The 24,966-nt window shown below is 48.1% G+C and overlaps 1 protein-coding gene across 2 annotated transcripts in view; it reads right to left on the bottom strand.

Annotated features, from left to right (window-relative positions):
• Window positions 1–24,966, bottom strand: part of GALNTL6 (polypeptide N-acetylgalactosaminyltransferase like 6) — a 451,077-nt gene that overhangs the window by 848 nt on the left and 425,263 nt on the right. For both annotated transcript variants that reach the window (XM_054204217.1, XM_054204218.1), the window contains 3 exons: window positions 20,648–20,869; window positions 14,372–14,488; window positions 5,079–5,228 (listed from right to left, as the gene is read on the bottom strand). In XM_054204217.1, the coding sequence (XP_054060192.1) occupies window positions 5,079–5,228; window positions 14,372–14,488; window positions 20,648–20,869 (489 nt within the window). The remainder of the gene's footprint in view (window positions 1–5,078; window positions 5,229–14,371; window positions 14,489–20,647; window positions 20,870–24,966) is intronic.

The raw sequence follows: 24,966 nt of genomic DNA, 5'->3' as shown, positions 1-24,966 counted from the left end.
AGGAAGATGTCAAAACCGACTTATTCAGTGAAGAGGCGTGATGGACGGACAGAGCCAGGACTGACGCCCTCAGTTCTCACCCCATGAACTGCAGCCTCTGCCGATGGCCTCCACGAGACCAGCCGCTGAAATACCCTCCATCCGACCAAGGAGGGAATCCTAACCCTCTTTTAGCTCCCTGTGGAGGCTTTGTGAAGATAAGCGTGATTAAGAATATTTATGATGAGTTCACATAGGCAAGTGTTTGGGACAGGCAGACGTGGGAGCGGTTGGACGGTTTGAAATCTTCCAGGGGACAGACATTTACTGCGTCTGTTGGAATAAAATTCATCAGAGTCTCGGTAAACCCCATCCAGGCTTTTCCCCTCCGTGCCAAACATGCCCTGCCAGTACTTTAATACTGCCCCAGGATGTGCCCGCTTGCCCGCTTTGCGAGAGGGGGGAAAAAAAAGAAGCTGCTTGTCAAATTGCAAGTGATTAAAAACTCTGAAAGGCGTCTGGGTGCTGAGCAACAATCACACAGAGACGTCACTTTAACTAAAAATACCCTGCATTCAAAAAAGAAGTAGGAAGACGAAACCAAATATAACACAATAAGTCAACAAGAAACAGTAGCTATTTAAAAATACTTGTTAAAAGAAGGTTGTTTTTTTTAAATTTAAGATGAAATTGATTTTGGGGGATATGAAACATTGGTCAAGTCCAATGCCCTTTTTTTCCCTATTAACACGTGCAAGATGGCAAGGTGAAAAGCCCCTCGTGCCGTGGCGGAGGGTGATGGTGGTAGGGCACCTTCCACCAGCGCTGGTGCTCACCACAATGCCTGCCCTCCCCAGGGCTGCGGCTGAGCCCAGCAGACAGGGCTGGAACCCAGCAGAGGAAGGTGGCATCTGGCCTTCCTTCTGTCTTGGCTGGGCACGGGGGTCACGCTATCAGGAAGCCGGAGTTGGAACACGAGAAGCTTTAATAGGACAGCTGGTTCAAGAAGAGAGGAAACTGCTTCAGAACAAAAAGCGTGCTATGAAAAACACCCCGGCCTTTCTGGCCGTCTGTCTTCTCACAGAAATGTCCAGGGGATGCCATCTTTGAGTGAAGCATTGCTGGTGCTTCCTTTTAGGAAGCCTGGTTATTAGGAGAGAAGAGTGTCTTTGAAGAACAGGGACACAGTTACCACTCTGGAAAAACTTCTGGCTGACTTAGCCGTATATAAAGGCCTATTAATTTATCACGTCAAGCTTACGCTGACCTAAGGTCAAAGCCTGCTGCTCTTACGGATTTCAATGGAAACAGGCTCAGGACTTTGAGGGGTAACAGTTGCGTGCATCCCCGAGAAGAACTTTCCAAGAGAAATATATGAATCCCTCTTTACAACAGTATTAAAAAGCCACAAGAGCTCTTGCGGAGACTTTTCTAACATCTGAAAACAGCAAAGCGATTTTTTTTTTTCATCTGCATGAAGGCAAGCCTGAAGATTATTTGCAGAAGAAGAAACTTCTCCATTCTGTGATAAGATAATGGGTCTCGACAGTTCAGGGGGTTGGTAATGAGCCACGGAGCCTTTCAATTCTCCCAGGTCACTGCTGTAACGATGGCCAAGGTCAATAGCAACTGGAAGCCATTATCAGCTGGTGGCTGCAGTAGTTTATCTGAAATTAGTTGGTAGCCCCAGCGCACTTTTGTCAGGACAGATACAGATGTCCAAATGATAAAAGCCACTATCACAATGACACGTCTTGGGTTGGCTGAGGAAATAATCTACGTACCCACTGTGTGACGAGAGAACTCACTCCTACAGCTTGTCCCTGAAGCTGTCAGGAGAGGACGAGCGAACCACGCTCTTCCGGGCATGGTTTTTGACATTGTCAGCCTAACGACTATCAGAATCACTAGGCTCAGGGTATTATTGTACAATGAAACTGATTTTGCACAATTGTTTCTTTTTAAAAACCTACTGAAAGAGCCCTCTCTCGGATACCTGTGCTCTACAAATAGCACTAGCGGGACCAGGGCACATCAATGGGATCGTACTTTGTCAGACCCGATGTACTACCTGTCAACCAGAGCGATGCTACATTGAGGACCAGCGGCGTATTCCTTCACTGGGAGGGATGGGAATTCGTAGGCACTGTTGATCTTTGGCTCTGGCATGCTTAGGAGTCTCAAAGAGAGTCGAGGAAACGGCTTGAGGTTGGGAAGCCGCTATTCTCCCAGATCTCTAATAATTTCAGGTTATTCACATTTATCTGATTTCTCACATTGCTCCCATCATTGATGGGAGCCCCATTATGGTGTCAGTATTTTTTGTTCCCGGTATTAAACTCACTTTCTTCTGTCTCCAACACGCAGGAGAGTTTATGGTATGACTGGGATTCATTCTACTCCATCGCCGCTTACAGGGATTCCTTAAAGGTATACCTGGCTGCTTTCTTATAGACCAATATTTTGGATTGGTCCTAAAAACCTGATTATTTAATATCACAGACTTACTAGGCTTCCAAGTAGTTGCTTGGATGTAGTTTAACGCGCAGCCGCATATGTGATTAGCAGTATGGGAATAAGAATAGTTTTCTGACACGTGTTTATTAGTGGTATTTTTGGTTCTATTTATCTGAAAAGAATCCAGTTTGCACACACTGAGACCGCACTGCAACGAGAAACTAAGTGCAGGGAGAAGCTGGAAGGAAATTTTTTCAGAAGAGCACTCCTTACCCAGAGTAAAACATTAATGTATTCCACTTGCCACTAAAATATTTAAGCTGTTTTTATTTGCCAGTATCCAAATAGAGGTTGTCGGGGTTTCTATGCTCTCAGAATATGGAATCTTAAAACAGTGCCTGGCTTCAACCTGTATTTGCAGCATTCTGTAATCTCGTCACAGCCCCAACTTCTCCTTACCAGTGGCTCGAGGATGCGAACGCTCAAGAGAAGAGACTCATCCTTAAAAGAATAAAACCCTCTTCTAGTTTTACAGGAACAGTGTGACAGCGTGGTAAGAAACGCTTCATATTAAGCATCTTGTAAGATACTGACAAACAAGGTCATTTTTGCTCCAACATGGGAAGCATTATTGGCAGAGGGATCGGTGACCATTAGGTCATTAGCCACAGTGTCCGTACGCGGTGCCGAGAACAGGCCTGAGTTGCTGACCCGCTCGCTGTTTGCTAAAGGGAGGCACTTCTCGCTTAACCAGACCACTACCTAGTTCTTGGGGGTGCAAGTTTAGTAGCAGAGCACCCTCTACAGAACAGGCTCCAGCAGAGATGCAGTTAAACCAATGTAACATCCTTTTCTTCCACAGGCTGGGTTTTTTTTTGGGGGGGAAACACTATAAATCCTATTGCCAAGACGTCTTCATAACTAGATAAGGATTATATTGTGAGGATTTTGGAGGTAGAGCTGTACCACCACAAATCTCTAATGTAACTCCCCCCTGTATCTGATGAAACAGACTGTGTGAAACACTAAAAACCTGTTTGCTGGGTAGCCCAACTAAAACTAAGCCTAAAGAAAACCATGTATACGTAATTCTATTTTTCCAGTGCAGTTTCTTCATTTGAAGGTTTATGCAAACTAATCGGCTTGCTGTCAGGGTGGTATTACAGTCAAGGCTGTGTCGGTGCTTCCGTCATGACAAAACTTTGTGGTGTTTCTTGCTGAGATGGAAATGCCTGCCTTGCAGTGGGAATTTTTATACGAGCCCTGTCAGCCTTCTGGAGATGAAAAATGAAGCTGTGCAGAGGATTTAATAGAAATCACACTGTGTATTTTTTCAAATGTCATTTTTCTTTAGTTATCTGCTGATTTCTGCCCACATGAAAGGTGATGAGCCTTATAGAGGGGGTAGCTCCAGACCCGCATTTTGTCTTACGAACAGCTACATCAGGCACCAATGAAGTGCTGAAGGTATGAAAGCTTCTTTCTTGCAGCTTGGGTAGGCAAAAAGATAAATTGGAAGGGTTTTGAAGCAAGAAGGTATTATTATGGCATTATAAAGCCAGATATGCAGCAATACGGCCACGATAATTTATGTCCTCTAAATAGCTGGCCCAGACCTTCTCACTTTATTACAGGCAACACCTCGGTTTCAAAGGGATTACACTCCCAGAAAATCTCCAGTTGCAACGTAAACAGGGTAAAAAGGCAGAGGCTAACAAGCAGGCACTCAGAAAAAGGGTTGGGGCGAAACTGTTTTTAATAGTTCTGAATTATATTTTATATATATAATAATATATTATATTATTCCACTATATATCATTTCAAACTAGAAAGCACTGTTGGTTTTATCTGGCAAAGTCCAATTCCTGGCCCTTGGTCCTCAGCTTAAGCAAGGGGGTGGGGAAGGCACAGCGGGCACCAGAAGCGCCAGAGCTGGGTCTGTCCTTATCCCGCGTGGAACAGAGTTTATTAGTGAAATCATTAATACGGAACTCGCTGATCGACCATTTAAAAAACCTAACACCACCAACAACTCGGTAGCCCTGCCAGGGCTTTCTGCCCCCAGTCAGGCTCTGGCAGTCTCGAGCTTGACCTCCTGTTTCCAGTGATTTATAAAAATGGGCTGGAACGTGGCAGATCAAAGTAGTGTCTAAGCTGCTTATCTTTCATTTATAAACTCCTGCCTTCTTTGGGCTTACGGCAGTGCTTTTAATGTTTGGTTGGGGTTTTTATTTGTTTTTGAGGGAGATTTTTCTGCCACTTGTAATCTTTAAAACACAGTAAAATAATAATATTTAACTCATGAGCAGCGTTTCTTGCTGCTGTCACGTTGGATGAAAACGTCTCCAAAGTGCTTCTGCTAAAATGCCACAAGCATCCTGAAGCTCCAGAATGGCAAAACACCTTTCAGGGGGCAGTTCCAGCACAGCCACCCTCTGCGCTGGATCAGATCCATTTTCATTTAAATTTGACCTAAATAGCCCAGTGCTCTGAAGGAACATACTCTGGGGAGATTACCATGAAATTAAATTGGAGTAAGATGGGGGTGGATTTTAAAACATAACCTCTTTGATGGGAAAACACAAGCCTGCGCTAAACTGAGTATGGGCTGATGCTCGGGGACGCTCCGGAGCGGGTCCCACCTTCCTGTAGCTCCAGTGCTGGTTGCCCTTCATCCCGTGGCAGTCGTAGAGTGTCACCGGGCTGCTGTGCGAGACGGCGTCCAAGCAGAACTTCCTGGTGTGGAGCGGCTCCCCGGGGCGGATGTCTTCTCTCCAGCCAAATGTGAAGAGCTAGGAAAACAGACAATGCGACGATGTATTATTACCAGAAAAAAAACATCTAACAGCACATGGCCAACGGTTCCCCACTCCTCATCCTGGTTGCTGGTTCAACGAGACCCTGCCTGGGTGCAATTAAGTGATGCCAACTGCAATTAAAGCTGTTATGGTTTGAAAAAGCCCGTGACAATTTATTGCCGTTTAGACAATTATTCTATCACCTGATGAACCCTCCCTGTACGGGAAGGGGACTCAGGGAAAACAAGGAAAAACAAGGATTGAAATATAAATAGATTTAATAGGATAAGACTAAATAATTAACAATAATAATCACAGAATCATAGAATCACCTAGGTTGGAAGGGACCTTTCAGATCATTGAGTCCAACCGTCAACCCAACACTGACAAAGACCATCACTAAATCATATCTCTAAGCACCACGTCTGCCCGGCTTTTAAACCCCTCCAGGGGTGGTGACTCCACCACTGCCCCGGGCAGCCTCTTCCAACGCTTGACAGCCCTTTCCATAAAGAAATTGTTCCCAATATCCATCCTAAACCTCCCCTGGCTCAACTTGGGGCCATTTCCCCTTGTCCCCTGGCCCGACCCCCCCTGGCTACCCCCTCCTTTCAGGGAGCTGTAGAGAGCGAGAAGGTCTCCCCTCAGCCTCCTCTTCTCCAGGCTGAACCCCCCCAGCTCCCTCAGCCGCTCCTCACCAGACTTGTGCTCCAGACCCCTCACCAGCTCCGTTGCCCTTCTCTGGACACGCTCCAGAACCTCAACGTCTGTCTTGTGGTGAGGGGCCCAAAACTGGGCACAGCCCTCGAGGTGGGGCCTCACCAGTGCCCAGTACAGGGGGACCATCACTGCCCCAGTCCTGCTGGCCACACTATTCCTGACACAGGCCAGGATGCTGTTGGCCTTCTTGGCCACCTGGGCACACTGCTGGCCCATATTCAGCCACTGTCGACCAACACCCCCAGGTCCTTTTCCTCCGGGCAGCTCTCCAGCCGCTCTGCCCCCAGCCTGGAGCGTCCATGGGGTTGGTGTGACCCAAGTGCAGGACCCGGCACTTGGCCTTGTTGAACCTCACACCATGGGCCTCGGCCCATCCATCCAGCCTGTCCTGATCCCTCTGCAGAGCCTTCCTACCCTCCAGCAGGTGAAGATAATAAAGATAATACAGATAAAGAACCAATATTGATCCTGATACTAATATAACATATACAAGGATTATCCTCAGCCCACTCCATCAGCAGGAAGCTGCACTCCCCACAGGGACAGCCCATGTGGGACCCTGCGAGCGCTGCGGCTGTGGGAGGAAGGGAAGGGCTCAGGGCTCCGTCACCAGGGCAAGGAGTTCTCTGGACCACCACCATCAAGGGAGAGCGAGAAACTATGCAGCAAACTTTCTAATTTATATCGAATGTGCTGTTCGTGGTATGAAATAATCCTGTTGGCAGCTTGGGTCAAGTGCCCGGGTCTCGCTCCTCCTCAACCCTGCACCTGGCGAGCTCAAAAACACCGAGACCTTGAATCCCACAGAGCCTAGCTGGCTATAAAGTAAATATTTTCACGAATTCAGACACTAGAGTCTTCTAAAAGTGCAGTTTCCCCAAGCGTTAGAAGTTAGTCCTGTGTCGTGCAAACCAGGACAAAGCGCATTGATGGCGATGTGGAATAAGGCCAGGGATGTTGTGCCAGGAAGGCACAATGTGTGTTAAAGCCCGTACTGCCCCCGTTACAGCTGCACTCACAGGCTCTCGGGCTGCAGCGAGCCAGGACTCAGAAAACCTCTGCTGGCGACGGCTCCCCAGCTCTCGTTCGGCTCTGCAGAAGCAACCCGGGGAGATCTTCCCATCGCAGCGTCTTTCCCATGTTCAGTGAACACTTTCTTTCTGTTTATATGGGACACTCTTAGCATACCCTCTCTCGATTGCCTTTTTCCCCCCAGACAGCACACATCAAATGATCACCATCTTTCTACCGCCAGCCCTGCGAGCTACAGGCAGCTTGTTAAAGCCCGTTTTCCCACTGCCCACGAGGAGCTGTAGGGGCTCACACTTAATAGAGGAATCTTTCTCCATCAGACGCCGGCTGTCTGAAATGATGCTGTGACACTGACACCTTTCCATCATTGGACGGAGGTGACAGGTCTGACAGCACCAAATGTAAGGATGCAGAGTACATTTTCCTTTCCCACAGACCAGTCCTCGCAGAGAACAGGTTGTAAACCGCTACCGAGAAGCTCTGCCGAGAGCTATCAGGGTTTGGTTTTTCCTTCTTTTTTTTTGGTGTCAGTGCTGTTCTTCGGCTTTTGGCATGACTTTTGATTTTCCGCAGTACAAACGTGGAGAACCCCAGCTCCCACGGCTGGTTCTTCCCCAGCACCCTGCTCCACCATGGTGGAACCAGCATCTGCAAATCCCAACTGGAGTTGGGCCTCCTATGGGCCTGATCCTCAACACTTCTGTTGTGTTTCCCAGATTTTAACCCTTTCATTATGATAGCTATCTTCTTTCCATGGGCTTCGCCGTACTATCCTCCAAGTGCTGCATTTCAGAGGCGTTACCATTTCTCTCAGCCTTCAGGCACAAAAATACAAGCATATATCCAAATATTTGCTTTTTTGTTGTTGTGTATCTCATTGTAAGCCCTTGCTCTCTCTGTTAGCTGCTGCCACTCCCTATTTACTTCTGTATTATTCTGTATATCCTCTGTGTCAAAAAGTTGTCACCAATGCACTGGCGGAGCCTCCTGGCCCGTGCGTGCCTGGCTGCGTGGTCTTCCCAGCAGGTATCAGGGGGATTGAAGTCCCCCATCAGAACCAAAGCCTGCGATTGCGAGGCTTCCTTCAGCTGTCTGTAGAACAGACACTTGTCTGTCTCTCCCCTGCGTAACGTGCAACAGTGCTCCATGTTCTCAGCTGAAGTCCCGAGTACATAGTGCTCCTCTTTGCCACTACCCGTCCCTCTGGATTTTGCTGTTCCTTTGACCTATGCTGTTCGGAGCCTCCTGCGCCCAACTTCACAAGACACGGACAAGGCCTTTTGTACCCCTCCGTCCATTCCTGCCTGCTTGGTGATTCGAAACAAGGCTGCACCTGGATTTCCAGACAGGTTACTAACAAACAGCAGGCTGCTCCTCACCTGCAGCCCGCGGGGCTGCTACCAAGAAACCCTCTACTCATCCTCCTCCTCCGCCTTCACTCTCACCTCAGAGACCATAAAACACATCCCCATCCTCTGCGTTTACAACCGAGCAACACCCCCAGGCTTCAGCTTCTGATGTGGCCCAGCCCTGTCACGCAGTAACTGGGCAAAGGACAGCCTGGCACAGGGCCCGAAGAATGACTGTCTGGTAGAGGCATTGGCTTGGGGCCGTCCGGAGGACAAAGGCCCTTTTGATACCATGGAAAGCCTGACAGCCCTGTTCCATGGCTGGCTGCCTGGCTGGGGTCCGTCAGCTGGTTGTGCTAAGACATGAGCGGACGACACGCGCCCCGCACAAAGACGAGACGCCATGTTTCGGACTTGAACTCTACCTCCAAGTAGAGAAGAGCGGGCTGGGCAGGCTGCATGGCCACCTGCTGGGCCCATAGGGCAATGAAGAAAGATTTCAGGGCCTTGGGACGGCTTGTCAAGGGTTCGGGAGCACAAATTGTGTTCTCCTCTGCCCTTCCAGTTTTGGGGACTGACGAATGGGTAAACAAGAAAATCGGACGGATCAACACCTGGCTCCGAAACTGGTGCTACGAGCAGGGCTTTGGGTTCAGTGATCATACTTTGATCTGCAGGACACCAGGCCTGCTTGCTAAGAATGGGAAAACCCTATCCCAAAAGGGGAAAAGGCTACTAGGCCAAGAGTTAGCAAGGCTCATGGACAGGGCTTTAAACTAGTATCGAAGGGGGAAGGGGATAAAACCAGGCCCACTAGTAATGAGTCCAGGGATAAAGGGCCAAGGGTGGGGTGAAATCGGTAGCCCAGCTCAAGTGCATCTACACGAATGCACGCAGCATGGGCAACAAACGGGGTGAGCTGGAAGCCGTTGTGCAGCAGGACAGCTATGATGTAGTTGCCATCACGGAAACGTGGTGGGATGACTGTCACGACTGGAATGCTGCGATGAATGGCTATAAGCTCTTCAGAAGGGACAGGCAAGGAAGGAGAGGCGGGGGTGTGGCTCTGTACATTAGGGAGTGTTTTGATTGTATAGACCTAGATTCCAGTGATGGTAAAGTCGAGTGTTTATGGGTAAGGGTGAAGGGGAAGGGAAATGAGGGATATGTGCTGGGAGTATGCTATAGACCACCCAACCAGGATGAGGAGACAGATGAAGTATTCTATAAGCAGCTGGCTGACGTCTCGCAATCGCCAGCCCTTGTTCTGGTTGGGGACTTCAACCTGCTGGCTATCTGCTGGAAATACAACACAGCAGAGAGCAGGCAGGCTAGGAGGTTCCTCGAGTGCATGGAAGAGAACTTCCTGGCACAACTGGTAGGGGAGCCTACCAGGGGAGCTTCCTCGCTAGACCAACTGTTGACAAACAGAGAAGGACTAGGGGGAGATGTGGTGGTCGCAGGTCGTCTTGGGTTTAGGGATCATGAAATGGTCAAGTTTTCAATTCGTAGCAATGTAAGGAGGGGGGTTTGCAAAACCTCCACCTTGGGCTTCTGGAGGGCGGACTTTGGCCTGTTCAGGACACTGGTTGAGAGAGTCCCTTGGGAGACGGTCCTGAAGGGCAAAGGGGTCCAGGAAGGCTGGACGCTCTTCAAGGAGGAAATCTTAAAGGCCCAGGAGCAGGCTGTCCCCAAGTGTCACAAGTCTAAAGGGTGGGGAAAATGGCCAGTCTGGATGCATAAGGAACTTCTGATGGGATTTAGGAATAAAAGGAGGGTTTACCACCTTTGGAAGAAGGGACAGGCAACTCAGGAGGAGTACAGAGATCTCGTTAGGTTATACAGAGACAAAATTAGGAAGGCAAAAGCCCAGCTGGAGCTCAACTTGGCCACTAACATTAAGGACAACCAAAAAAGTTTTTATGAATACATCAACAAAAAGAGAGCCAGGGAGAATCTCCATCCCTTACTGGATGCTGGGGGAAAAGTTGTAACCAAGGACGAGGAGAAGGCTGAGATACTGAATGCCTTCTTTGCCTCCGTCTTCAATAGTCAGACCAGCTATCCCCAGGGTGTTCAGCCTCCTGAGCTGGAAGATAAGGATGGAGAGCAGAACAGCCCACCCATAATCCAGGAGGAAGTAGTCAATGATCTGCTTCTGCACCTAGATGCACATAAGTCTATGGGGCCGGATGGGATTCACCCAAGAGTACTCAGGGAGCTGGCAGGAGAGCTCACCAAGCCTCTCTCCATCATTTATCAACAATCCTGGTCAACAGGGCAGGTGCCAGATGAGTGGAGGGTGGCTAATGTGACGCCCATCTACAAGAAGGGTCAGAAGGAGGATCCGTGGAACTACAGGCCTGTCAGCCTGACCTCGGTACCAGGAAAGATCATGGAGAGGATCATCTTGAGTGAGCTCTCACGGCAAATGCAGGGCAGCCAAGGGATCAGGGCCAGCCTGCATGGGTTTAGGAAGGGGAGGTCCTGCTTAACCAACCTGATCTCTTTCTATGACCATGTCACCCGCCTTCTGGATGCGGGGAAGGCGGTGGACGTTGTCTATCTGGACTTTGGTAAGGCCTTTGACACCGTCCCCCACAGCATTCTCCTGGAGAAGCTGGCGAATCATGGCATAGACAAGTGTACTCTTCGCTGGGTTAAAAACTGGCTGGATGGCCGTGCCCAGAGAGTTGTGATTAATGGGGTGAAATCCTCTTGGCGGCCGGTCACCAGTGGTGTCCCTCAGGGCTCAGTTTTGGGGCCAGTTTTGTTTAATATCTTTATCGATGATCTGGATGAGGGGATTGAGCGCACCCTCAGTAAGTTTGCAGATGATACCAAACTAGGTGGGAGTGTTGATCTGCTTGAGGGTAGGAAGGCTCTACAGAGGGACCGGGACAGGCTGGATCCATGGGCCAAGGCCAACTGTAGAAGGTTTAAGCAGCCCAAGTGCCAGGTCCTGCATTTCGGTCACAACAACCCCAAGCAACGCTACAGGCTTGGGGAAGAGTGGCTGGAAAGCTGCCCAGCAGAAAAGGACCTGGGGGTGCTGGTGGATGGCCAGCTTAACATGAGCCAGCAGTGTGCCCAGGTGGCCAAGAAGGCCAACAGCATCCTGGCTTGTATCAGGAATAGCGTGGCCAGCAGGAGCAGGGAAGTGATGGTGCCTCTGTACTCAGCACTGGTGAGGCCTCACCTCGAGCGCTGTGTTCAGTTCTGGGCCCCGCTGTACAAGAGGGACATTGAGGTGCTGGAGCGTGTCCAGAGGAGAGCTACCAGGCTGGTGAGGGGTCTGGAGACCAGGGCATATGAGGAGAGGCTGAGGGAGCTGGGCATGTTTAGCTTGGAGAAGAGGAGGCTGAGGGGAGACCTCATTGCCCTCTACAACTCCCTGAAAGGAGGGTGCAGAGAGGTGGGGGTTGGCCTCTTCTCCCAGGGGAATAATGACAGGACCAGAGGAAATGGTCTGAAGCTGCGGCAGGGGAGGTTTAGGTTAGACATTAGGAGGAATTACTTTACTGAAAGAGTGGTCAGGCACTGGAACAGCCTGCCCAGGGAGGGGGTTGAGTCACCATCCCTAGAGGTGTTTAAGGAACGTCTGGATGTGGCACTTCAGGGCATACTCTAGTGGCAGAGATTGTAGGTTGTTTGGTTGCCCTCGATGATCTTAAGGGTCCTTTCCAACCATGTAGATTCTGTGATTCTGTGATCTTAGGGGTGATGCCTGTCCACCTACTGCCTGGCCCCGCTGAGGGACTTGAGAAGAGAGAATCATAGAATCATAAATTCACAGAATCATTGGAAGACAATTAAAAGCCAGAGGAGAAGGAAAGGATGGCACAGCTTGCCGTTCTTCCATCTCTGTCTTCCCACAGCTAACTTCTGGCTTCAAGGAAACTTGGGCTCCATGGGTCTGATCAACCGGCAGCAAAGGAAAATGGCGGACATCACTCTCTACAGGCAATAGGACAAGAGGAAACGGCCTCAAGTTGTGGCAGGGGAGGTTTAGAATGGATATTGCAAAAAATTTCTTCACCAAAGGGTTGTCAGGCACTGGAAGAGGCTGCCCAGGGAGTGGTGGAGTCGCCATCCCTGGAGGGATTTAAAAGCCGGGCAGACGTGGTGCTGAGGGACATGCGTTAGTGGTGGGCTTGGTAGTGTTGGGTTAATGGTTGGACTTGATGATCTGAAGGGTCCCTTCCAACCATAACGATTCTGTGCTCCACACCAGCCTGGCAGACAGAACTCACACTGTCCTGGGAGTGCAGGGCAAGCACCGACGTGCTTGAGGCCTCCTCGTGCTGCTTCTGCGCTCTGAGGACCTGGTTGGGTGAACTCCTTTCGTGCCAGCTTAATCCTATTTCTTTTAGTGAAGTCACTTTTCGGCATTAGAACAGAATGAGACCTTTACATCCAGTCTGATCCCAAACATTGCAATGCATCGCATTCAGTGCACTGAAACACTGATTCCTCCCCACCTTGCTCCCTTCGCATCCCTTCCCCTTCCTCACAAGCACTCACTTCTTCAAAGGATATTTCAGTTCTCCCTTTTCTCTGCTTTCCCTGCTAAATTCTTTTCTTCTCTCACCTTTTCATCCAGTTTTCTTCCCTCCTTTCTCTTGTCTCTGGCAGCCTCAGGACTCCCTCCCTTCTGGAGGAGGGTTTGGAGCTCTTCAGGTTTGCAGATTTTAAAGTCAGAGAGCACTGGGATGATCTAGTCTGGACCATACAACTTCCTTCAATTAATTGCTTGAATGACTGGACGTCTTCCATAAAAAAAACAGGATTATATTTACCTAGCGTTGGCATCTTTGGTAGCTATGTGAAGAAGCCTTCTTTCTGCAATTCTCCTTGTCCCATGTTGGCGCTTACCTAAATTGGGATCATCCTTCAGCTCCTTGGTTTCACTCCCTCGCACCCCTCCCCCTGCGTTTCTCGGTATCCTTGGAGAATGACTTCTTGACCTCAGCACTTTTAATACCCCTCGGCACTCCTCTCTCCTGAGCTTTTATGCTTCTACAAAGTGCCAGGTGCAACTGCCAGGTCAATCCTTCTCCTCAGCATTGGGAAGTTTTTCTAATCTGGGACCTTGCCCTGTGAAAGGCACATTCACTAAAATTGCTAATAAATGGCTAGGTTGTACTTTTCATCCCAATTCTCTTTGCTCACGTTGACCAGACCCACACCTGTGGGTCGTGATCCCATTCCTAAGGCACTCACAGCCACAATGAGTACAAATCAGAGCTCTTTTCCTCTGTACTCCTGAGACTTAATATTTTTCTACCTAACCAACCAAGATAAAAGCTTTTTTTGATTCTTTATCATCCCTTGTCTTTGTAAAACTCTTTCTTTCTAGCTTTTACCCATTTATCTCACCTGTACCTCATATTAATTTAAAATATAACTGCTTATGGAGCTTACTGAGATGAAAGGATAGACGCAGGCGACCACTGGAGCTTTACAACCCCAGGTACTATATTTAAAATATTTTCAGGTAACTGAACCAAAATCAACATGTTTTCATGACACAGCAGGGGAGAATGGGACACCCAAAAGCCCTCAGAATCACAGACTGGTTTGGGTGGGAAGGGACCTTAAAGATCATCTAGTTCCAACCCCCTGCCCTGGGCAGGGACACCTCCCACCAGCCCAGGTTGCTCCAAGCCCCGTCCAACCTGGCCTTGAACCCCTCCAGGGATGGGGCAGCCACAGCTTCTCTGGGCACCCTGGGCCAGGGGCTCACCGCCCTCACAGCCAAGAATTTCTGCCTCAGATCTCATCTCAGTCTCCCCTCTGTCAGTGGAAAACCCTTCCCCTTCGTCCTGTCGCTCCACTCCCTCTTTGGACATTGCAATTCTTTTTGGAAATTAAGAAGAACATTCAGCCGAGGTGGCGGCTGGCATTTCCAAGGTTATGTTGAAGGGCACTTTGTAAAAGCCATTAAGGTCAGCAATCGTTCACAAATTAAACGTTTAAAAACTGGCAAAGAGAAGCAACAGTTTTACACTGCTGCTCTCTCCACGGACCAAATACCTGCTCATGCGACCAGGTCCGTTCCGAGCCGTCCTTCACGCAGATGTCCAGCCTCAGCTCCGTCCCCGTGGCCCCGTGCTTGCTGTCCACGCACAGGTTGGCTGCCACGTTTCGGATCTGCAAAACCAAGCACCAACACCTCACCTAAAGCAGGCTGCGGGCCCCGGCTCCAGCAGCGGGGGTTAGGAGTTCAGCTCCCTTAGCTGGGAACTGAAGGGCTTGAGACTGACCATTACTGACATAAAACTGGTGGAACTTTTTACAGGGTAGAGAGCCACGTCCTGGAACGAACTGCTCTTTTTGGGAACAGCTTTAGGAGCAGCAAAGTCTGAATTATTCAGCTTAAGAAATGAAAGGTAGGCCTGTATGAAACATTTTCATGCAAAGAAACAAAGAGGAAAAAAAGCTCCGAGAAGGTCAAAGTTTGGTCTGACTGCTTCTCCCCTCCCACCAGAGCAGTATTAACGGGAAACGATTTTTGTATGACTTTCTCACAGGCTTTGGAGCAATATTTCTTAAAAACTGAGGCACACCCCGTTCCAATCCTCGTTCCTACTTCGGCACAATAACACCATTGTTGATAAGGTCACACACTAGCGCCCACAGTGCATAAAATTAAAAAGTACTTAACAAGTCTGGACTGAAGCTATGCTTACCCATGGAGGTTCCTTGTGCTGCCTGCAGGCCTTCTGCAAACGCTCCGCACTGCAACTTATGTTTAAAAGGAAAACCTCATTTTTGAGACAGAAGTAACTGAGAAATAATTAATCTGTGACTATCAGCCATACTGGTTATGTACCACTGCTGCCATGGATACTTTTTTTGGAAGACTGGGTTAACAGCAGTGAGTTGGCCACTGCCACCAAAAAGAGGAAAAATCCCGAATTTATGTTGCAAATACATGCACGATTCTGCTGGAGTACCTTAGCTGGGCTATTCAAAAACCCTTCAGACACCTCCGGAATGAAGGGGATTTGTTAAAAGCTTTCCCTGTCGACGAGATATGAGTAATCAAAGTGCACGTACATGCACGAGATGTACACCAATTCAGTACGTATAACATAGAGCAAGCGGGTGCGTATTTTGACATTCTGGCCACTACTTTGATCCTTATTTTAAACAAAGAAAAGAGAGATGCTGAACAGAGATACAGTCGAGTTGGGACTTGTGATTTTCCATGGAAAATATTTCAGGAGTGCCCAGAGCTGCCCTGTCAGGTCAGGCAGACGTGGAGACGGCCAGTCTTCAACCCTGCCCCGAAGGAGGGCGAGTGCCCCAGCTCCAGCCCAGCCCAGCCCCAGCCCCCGCCAGAGGGGCAGCCCCACGCTTGTGGGGCATGTGGGATTGTATTTCCATACAAAAAAAAATTGCTACGGATGAGGCAAAAGCCTCACATTTCATACACACAGCCAGGTACAGAAACCCAGCGCTGAGCCCCACAGTGCAAGTCCTGTCAACTGAGGAAAAAGGATGAAAGGTAATTAGTTCTCGACAACCCCGCCTGCAGTTTCATATCACCCAGCAAAAGAGACAGAATAATGGGGGGAACAGATCTTCATTTTATATTTTTAAAGTTTCATGTGAAATACCTACTCCAAGTACAATTTTTTTGGGAGCGTTCAATCATTTCTCAGTGCACTTGAATTTACATGGTATAAATAAAGATTACTGGCCTACTACAAAATTAAATAATGTACCAGTTCTTAGAGAATGTGAGCTAATTAAAGTGCAGCTGCTAACAACTGCCGTTAATAATTGGGGTATATTTACGTGGTCCCGAATTGCAAAATGACGGTGAATACACTCCACATCCAATGAATGCTTACGGGATTAAAGGGCTTGCACGATTTTGTCTCGATGGCATCGCTCCCCCCTGCTCCCAGTCCCTCGGACCATGCGGTGAGTTTGTTGTCTGCGTTTCTGGACAAGGTTTGCGCTGGAGCTGCGTTTAGTTCCCCCGCTGCTGGGATCTGTCTCCCCTGTTCTTTATTTCCTCTCCCTTCCCTCTGCTCCTGAAAGGTCTCCTCGAGGCGGTTTCCCTCTGGTTTGCTGCAGTTTACATGTCAGCTCATCCTTTTTTTCTCGTTTTATCCTCCCTTTCAGCTGCAGAGGCATCATGGTTGGTTTTTCTTTTTCTTTTTCTTTTTTTTTTTTTCTTTTTGTGCGTAATACAGACATTTCAGTCAAGTCTGTGCTTTTGTTCCCTGGCGTTTCTGTGTGGCCTTGGCCGTCGCTAGAGATTGAGCGGACGCGTCCGTGCTGCCGGAGCCATCGGGATGTGCTGCTGAGCACCGGCACCACACGCCTGCAAATCCCCTGGGATGCTCTCACGCACCAAGGAGGGGGAGCGGACGCACGGCCAGGAGAGGCTTTTGTCTCATTTGTCCAGCAGTGTGCGTTTGAGCCGCCTTGTCTCCAGCCTCACAGCACAACGGATTTTGAATTTTTGAGGTTATGAGCTACGGCCAGCAAAGAAACAGCTCGTGATGATAACACACCCACATTTCCAACATTGTCTGCGCAATTGTAGAGACGGGGGATGAAGAGGAGACGGGTTGTACCACCTGTGCAGGCAGGGCATTGAGAATACACATATATACTCAATATATATACAGTATTTATATAAAGCTTATGTGCTCAACGACAAATGCTGTCATTTGTAGGCACAGATAAGTGTGTGGGGAAGGCACACTGTGAGGGGCCTATGGACTAACAGGGGTGGTTAGCGGCGATCTAAAGGCCGTTTCAGAATTAAACACGTTCCGAAAAAAGCATAGGAGAGTATACGTAAGTCATTATGCACCTTTAGCTCCTGAAACGCCATCCTAGCAGAGGCTGGGCCGCAGGTTCTCAGGCTAGGTTGCCACAGCCCTCCCGAGAGCAGATGGGTGTGAAAGCGCAGACACAAACCCGCGGGGGGCTGTTTTCTGCCTCCCTGCCCTGCAGGCGTCCCAGCGAGGACGCACGGGCTCCAGAAAGAAGCAGCTGGGCTCGGCGGCACTGCCACGGGGCAAGAGGAGACCCACTCATTAAGGGTATGACGCTCCAAAAAAAGAAAGTAACCAAAAGAGAAGGTAGTGAGTTCTTAGGCTTTAATCCTTTTCCAAACGCGCTACTCGACTTATCTTCCTGGGTGACGTCTTCATGTCAGTGCTGTAAGACAGGTCTGTAAAATCCTCGAGTTCGGGCCTGAGAAAGGAGTATTTTCAGCGACTGAGAGATGGCTGTGTGTTAAATCACTGAATGACAACTTCATGTAACAGCAAACGAAACCAAGCTTCAGTATTTCCCTTCTGACTGAGTAAAACACATTATTCTTTTTCATATCACCTTGACTATTGGACTCATGAAGTCTAAACCAAATGACAATGGTTGACATTATATGATCGATTTACTGTAAAATGTGTTTTCATACCGTTGGAAGCTGTGATATCCGCACAATATATTCATGCTGGATCACAGCGCGCGGATTCATGAGTACTTCCTAAGAAAACAGTCGGTGTCCAAATCTCACCTAATGCAGCTATTGTTTTAACTTCCTTCAACAGGATTTCCAATACATGCTACAAATAAATCAGTCTGTCTCAGACAGGGAATGGGATGGGTATTACTGTTTCTCAACTGGTAGCACACTTTCCAGTATATTCGGAAAGATAAGAACAAAACCTAACTGAAAACTTCCCTTTTTTCCACGGTGGGAGAGGGAAGAGCACAGGTATCTCCCCCAGACACAGAACTGACAGCCTCACTGCCCTCCGTCTGTCCGGATTTGCTGTTACGCTGCTTTGCTGCACGGATTTCAGACGTTACGAGGCAGAAGAGAACATCGAGGGAACGCACACACTGCCAGCTACGGAGGACAGGAGGCGCAAACACCAGAAGAGATGTGAAGGCCATGACAAGTGCAGCGAAGAAGATTGGTTTTAGTTTCCCAAACGTCCTTCTTTCCCGTCATGAAGAGATTTTGTCGAGGAGCGTTAAGAGTCAGACTTCAAATAAATGCGTTTGCAAAAAAAGAGGAGTTGTGCCGAGGCTGTTTATGAGATGTCTGCTTTCACTCCGCAGGCTTTTCCTAGCGAGATGGCAAAATACTGCAGCCAAAACTTGTCTGAGTACCTCCTTGTTTGTTCTCTCTCAGACTGGCAGAGGCAAGCAGATGAAAAGTCTTTCCAAGTGGAAGCCGAGAGGGTACTAAATGACAGTCAGACTTGGCACAGGCTTTCGCTGTGTATAATCAGCAAGGTTTCTAGAGCGGCTCGATTCTTACAAAGCAGTAACACACAGTCTGTTTTCCTCTTCCAGCTTCTAATCACGACAGCCGTTGACCTTCGAGTTTGTTCGAGTTCCTCGCAAGCGCCAACAAATTAATTAAAACTTCACAGGAATGTGACAGTCTCAGGAAAAAATAGAGTTGCAGGGCTGAAACTTCTCCTTGTTTTAGAGCAAGTACATTTTAGAGCAAAAAGACAGCCTTTGGTGTTCACTTCCTTCCTAAGGACTAATAAGTGCTTTTAAGGTACAGATTTGATACCACTGCTACAGTCTTTGATTTACTTTTAAAAAGTCTTGCTTTTATGCCAAGAGCATATTAATACTGTTGTGAAAAGAACACCTGAATCACAATCTCTTCTAGTCAGACCCTCTGACCGAGTTAAGGATGGTTCCGCTGGCCAGAGAAATGACCCATCTCGCGATCGCAGTCCTCCACGGGCGCACGCACGCGCGGCAGACGGTGAAGGAAGACCACAGGAGCCACAGCACCCCGATCCAGCCTGACTTCTGCTGGCAAACTCCTTACCTCTTGGAATACATCGGTCCCACAAAGTGGGGGCAGCAGTATCGAACAGAGAAGAAACTTTGACCACAAAGGAATTCATTATTGCCAAGAAGCGGCAAACAGTAAGGCGCATATACACTGAAGTTCCTTTGAACACCTGTAGCTGCTAGCTTCCAGATTATTAAGGACTGCTACTACCACAGAAATTTATTTTGAATTTTTCGCGGTGAGGTAATTTGCTTTTTTAAAAGGAAATCCTGGAGAACAGCAGAGGCACCTGTGTTTAGAAATCCCTTGCATGGTCCAGCCTTGACCACCGGGAATATGCAGGGGAGTGAGGGGTCTTACCAAATGTTTAGGCCAAAGTTTCAACTTCGTCCTTTGGTTTCAAGTCCAAAAGGTAATTGCCTGAGAGCCCCAAGAACATCTCCAGCAAAATCAGAGAAGGCCAGAACTCACAGTACAGATATTCCTATGATTTTTAAAACAGTGGCACAACCTGACTCCACTGTCGTGGTTTTGGCTGGGAGGGAGCTGACTTTCTCGCCACCAGCCGGTGCAGTGCCGTGGTTCGGGTTTGGGATGGGAATGCTGTTGCTATAAAACACTGGTGGGTTTGGTTGTTGCCGGGCACTCAAGGCCGTTCCTGCTCCTCACCCCACCCCACCAGCGATGGGCTGGGGGGCACAAGGGGCCGGGAGGGGACACGGCCGGGACGGCTGACCCCGACTGACCACAGGGACACTCCATGCCATGGGACGCCACGCTCAGGGTATAAAGCTGGGGGAGAAGGAGGACGGGGGGACGCTGGGAGTGATGGCGTTTGTCTCCCCAAGTCACCGTTACAGCGATGGAGCCCGGCTTCCCTGGGGATGGCTGAGCACCCCCCTGCCATGGGGAGCAGGGAATGGATCCCTTGGTTTGCTTTGCTTCCGTGCGCGGCTTTTGCTTTACTGACTAAACTGTCTTTATCTCAGCCCATGAGCTTTCCCACTTTTACTTTTCTGATTCTCTCCCCCGTCCCACCGGGGGGAGCGAGCGAGCGGCTGCGTGGGCCAAGCTGACGCTTGGGGTTGAGCCACAACATCCACCTACACACAGTCGTCCTCGCAGGAATGGGCGGAGGTGTGTAAGCGGAATTGCAAAAAAAAAGTGCTGACTCCAGACCTCCGTTTTACTGAGGTGATTCTCAGCAACTAAAATCATCTTGTGCCATGCAATAACAAGTGCTACGTACTTTTCCATGTTCTTGTCCTCGTTGTGTGTGCATCTTATGGCTGCACACACAAAATTGTAATGAATTACAAAAGGGACCGCGATAGTCCTAAGCCATGACAGTTTCTCATTTTAATGGCTAGTCCAGGCATTGTTCCAATCACTGTGAACTCCCTTAGTAGCACTACTTATCACAGGAGCTAAATCTAGTTTCACAATTTTAATTTCCTATAATGTAAAATGTTAGACTCATTTAAATTCGAACTAATTTGTGTATTCCTCACCTCCCCCCAGGCAGCAGGTGGAGGCTCCACAGGAGGGTAATATTTGGGGACATCCCAAGCCACTGCAGCCATGAACCACTTGAAATCTTTACATTTAAGGTGCTTGCGAAGCTCCTTCTGGGCCGAGATGTCACCAGTTGAGAGATGTCTGTACTCAGGCCGCCGCTGGTAAATGTACTCTGCAAACTCATCCATCCACGTCTCTGCCACGCGCTTCAGGTTCTGGGCGGCAGAAAAAAAGCAGTCATTAATTTCTTCGTTCTTTGACCGAATGATATTTCTAATGGGGAGAAGGAAGCAGAAACGTTTCAGTAGGCCACACAACTTTTAAGCTTAGCCGGTCTAATTTCTCAGTCTTAAAACATGGAAAAATACTGATAAAGGTATGCTATCTTCATTAGAAAGTTGAACAAACACTACAGAGCATTAGTATCCTGCTTTCCTACTGACTCTATAAGATACGGTCTGCTCTCTGTTGAGCATCTTATTTTCCTTCATATTCTTTATGCATCTCACATGGGTTTTTGACTAATGATGGATGTTGAACGGAAGGTTTCTTTCGGCTGCTCACATTGGTACCTGTGTTTTTTTCCTGTTAGTTCAGAACCTACTAATGTGCACGAATGGCTCAAATTATTCCTTCTGATGTATTCCACTTTGCATTTGAAAGGCACCTGAATTTTCGGCTGCCGTCGTGCTGCTTAGTCACCTAGCGGTTCCATTTTAAGGTCAGCTCTTAAATGCGTATGTATGAGAGCAACCAGCCACGAGCCAGCTCTGCCCCCTCTCGCAGCTGGTTGCGCACTGGCCTGGGACTGGAGGCTGGCTGCGTTGGCGCGCCGGGGAGTCCGCGCCACGGAATGCTGAAGTGATGGCGAAGCCGCTCATGGGACGGGCACGGCACCTTGTGGCGCTCTGCGCTCGCCCACGGCCGCACCTACGACTGCTCCTGCTCCACAAAACCCGGTTCTGGTTTATGCCCCGCAAAGTTTATTTTTGCTGGCATTTTACAGGAAACAGAACTACCTGTTTTGTTGCACAAGAATTTACTTAAATTATAATTAATTAAATTAGCTGACTCAAATTATAAAATAGAACAAAATACTCTTAGGGAGAAATCCTGGATAGATGAGACCGAAGAGAGACATTTGATTGCGGGTTAGCACCACGGCGTCTAAACAGTCTAGGGGCAAATTTTTCTGTATTTTTGTTTGGTTTTAAAACTCCTCCTGCAACTTAATCCACACGAATGTATATGCAGGTGTCGTAGCGGAGTACAGACGTACTCTGCTCTGCATTTCCACAGCTGCCCGATAACCTCTTATCCCGCCACCAGAGCAACATCTCCCTGGGTGACACTGAGACGCGAGGGTGTCCGTATTGCTTTGTCTGTAAAAACAAGATCATCAAGTTTTGTCATATTCTTTTTATAGAACGCTAAGTGCGAACCGCTGAGATTCGCTCTGTAATAAGCTGAGGACAACATACAGCTGATTGTCAGCAACATAAGGTAACGCTTCTTCTCAGAACGCTCTCCCCAGCTCAGGAGGCCTCATACGTACTCTGATTTGCTTTCAAGATTCGTTTGAAAATTCCTTTCCTGAATTTTATTAATCCAGGCAAACTAAATGTCTCTGAACTAATAAGGCTTATCTGAATCCAAAGACAGCAAGATACAGAACAAACGAAGCACTTTTAGCTGACACTGCAAGATAAGTTTCTCTGTGCTTTCTCTCGGGGAAGCAAAGACATTGAAACCTGCAGGGATAAAGCAAGTAAAATTAAAGCATTATAAGAAATCACAAGACTCATGTCCTTATTCGAAAACGGCTCATGCCCCACATAAGGCTGACTTTTGTTGTCATTTCATGAAAACCTAAATTACTTTGCACGAAATTTCAATTCAGGAATGCAGGAACTGGGTAGGACAAAGAAAACCAGAACAAATTCAAGAACAACAATCTAAATGGCAACCCCACCTCTCTGGCAGAAACCCTGTAACGCAGAAATCTCCCGACAAGTGAAAATACTACGTCACGAGACTTTGTAGACGAGGCCAAAATATGACTGAGGACATTAAACTAAGAAGCCAAAATCATGAAAATAGGCGTGATCTTCCCAGCACACCTTCCCCTCAAACGCTGCGCGCATCATTTACTGCAATGCAAATGCAGTTTAAGACTGTTCTAGAAAAGACCATACTATTTTTTGCAATCAATTTATCTGATAGTGCCATTTTCATATTTAAAAACCATACTGTAAAAAGAACCATGCAGTAAAGGTACAGCCAAAAAATTCTCTTAGGAAAGAAAAATTCAAAGTAACTCCAGCAGCAACTTACCCCATCGCTACCAAGTAGGCTCCGCTGGAGTCCCCTCTTCCGCTAGCTGGCGGCACTACAAGAACTGCATCCTGCTTCACATGATTATAACCGAATAAACAGGAGTCCAACAGAAATCCTGATATTATACCTGGTCACTAGCTCAAAATTCTCATCCACCAGTCAAAAACTCTGTTTTCCAGTAAGTCCTTTATCACTGTTTGGGCTTTGTGCGTGTGTGGTGTAAACCCACCCAAACATTGCATTACAAAAAAAAAAAATAAAAAATCAATACTTCCCACCGTCCCTCAAGTATCAGGTAAGATACCTGTCCTGGTCTGAGGCTCAAACCGTGACAACACTTTAGACGCATTTATTTAAAACTTTGTTCCCCGGTTCTTCTAAGACCATTCTCACCATCCTATGCTGAAAATCTTCCCAAACCTTGGCAGATCCTGTAAGGAACCTGAGTGTTATCCTTAGCATGTTTATTCACTGCTGTCATAAGCTGGACCCTTATGAGACAGCCCTTTGAATTTCAAAATATCGACTCCTGGTTTGCTAGCTCTACGGCCCCAGACTGTTTAGGAACATGACGGCAAGGAACGCCCTGGGCTGGAGCAGTGGGAGCTCGCTCTGAGGTTGCCAGTTACTGGGGAGGAAGCACTCGGCACCCAAACTCTTCAGTTTTGAAGAGGTTTGTTGCCTTCAGTTAGCACGGGTTTCTCACCCGTGTTATCACCATGCAAGCTCAGCAATCACCACGCTTCTTTTTAACGTAAACGTGTACAGACTAGTAGTAAAACTTCAAACCGCAGTTCATCTCCGTACTTGAATTGAATGCAGTCGGGTAAGCTGCTGTCCTGAGAGCTCACACAACCGAGGCAAACATCCTTGACGTTCCTATGGAGAACACGCTAACTTCCCATGTTCCTGGCCCAGAAGTACGGGCGGTCCAAGATGAGATGAGTGAGCTGACGATCCGCGCTCCGTGGCATGAAAAGTTGCCCTATGCTCAGAACCTCCTAGGAGCATCACTCTTCTCTGCAAAGCCCGTCAGTGAGCTGCCCGTCTTCCACTCACCTTCTCCCAACAGGACGGTGGAGGAGCACGACCACAACGAGAGCACTCACTGCTGAACAGCTTAAGGCTGACCAAGGGGTCAAGTGCCTTACCAGAGGGTGAGGATGTGACTGCAAGTCCCTCCCAGTCTCCCAGAGCTGCCCTTCCACAACCTGGGTGAACGTCTGACACAGTGGGGAGAGCAGGACGGCCACCTCCTCCCTGCCGGAGCCTTGGGCGAGACACAGCCTGAGATGCCAACGGATTAAACCTGGCAGTGGGAACGGGTATCAATACCCACCAGATCCTGACACAGTCCAGCTGTAAAAAATAGGTGCTAAGCAGTTCGATTTTGGTAGGACTTCACCGTGTGTGTACGCTGCTGCAGAACTCACAGGGCAAAGCTGTGTAAGAGCCTACCAGATGGGGCGGCGTTTCGTGGTACGTCTTATAGCACCATTTAAGCACTCCCGTCTCACAGTCAAGCTAATCTACAAAGAACTTAGAACAAAGAACATAAAAATTAGATTTTAATCTTCTTGATTTCTGCCTCTGCTACACTTTGCATAATCTTCTAAAGAAAACTCCTTTAAATGCCAGTTTCTCAAATAGCACCAAATACCTTTATCAATAAGAAGAAACAATTTTGGGATATCTTTGTGGCAGGTCGCACTTGTTTGGGGTCTTTTGCTTCAATCTGAACACTTCATCTAATTGCGTACAGAAAGGAAAAATGGAACACGTTTCTACAGGGGAAAACTCCTGTAGCTCAGCTTGGTTGTCAAATTCCTTGCAAGGTTATAGATGTCCAGATTGGGTACGCTGGTCTTTTAATAGAAAAATAGAAAAAATAAAAATTAAACAGGAGCAATTAAATGAAGATCAACTCCGTATTAATCAGTTACATGAACTGACACACAATGTAAGGAAGTCACAA

The sequence above is a fragment of the Rissa tridactyla genome, chromosome 5 (genome assembly GCF_028500815.1).
Source record: "Rissa tridactyla isolate bRisTri1 chromosome 5, bRisTri1.patW.cur.20221130, whole genome shotgun sequence".
Lineage (NCBI taxonomy): Eukaryota > Metazoa > Chordata > Aves > Charadriiformes > Laridae > Rissa > Rissa tridactyla.
The sequence above is the reverse complement of the archived record's forward strand: the minus strand, read 5'-3'. Positions and strand labels throughout refer to the sequence as shown.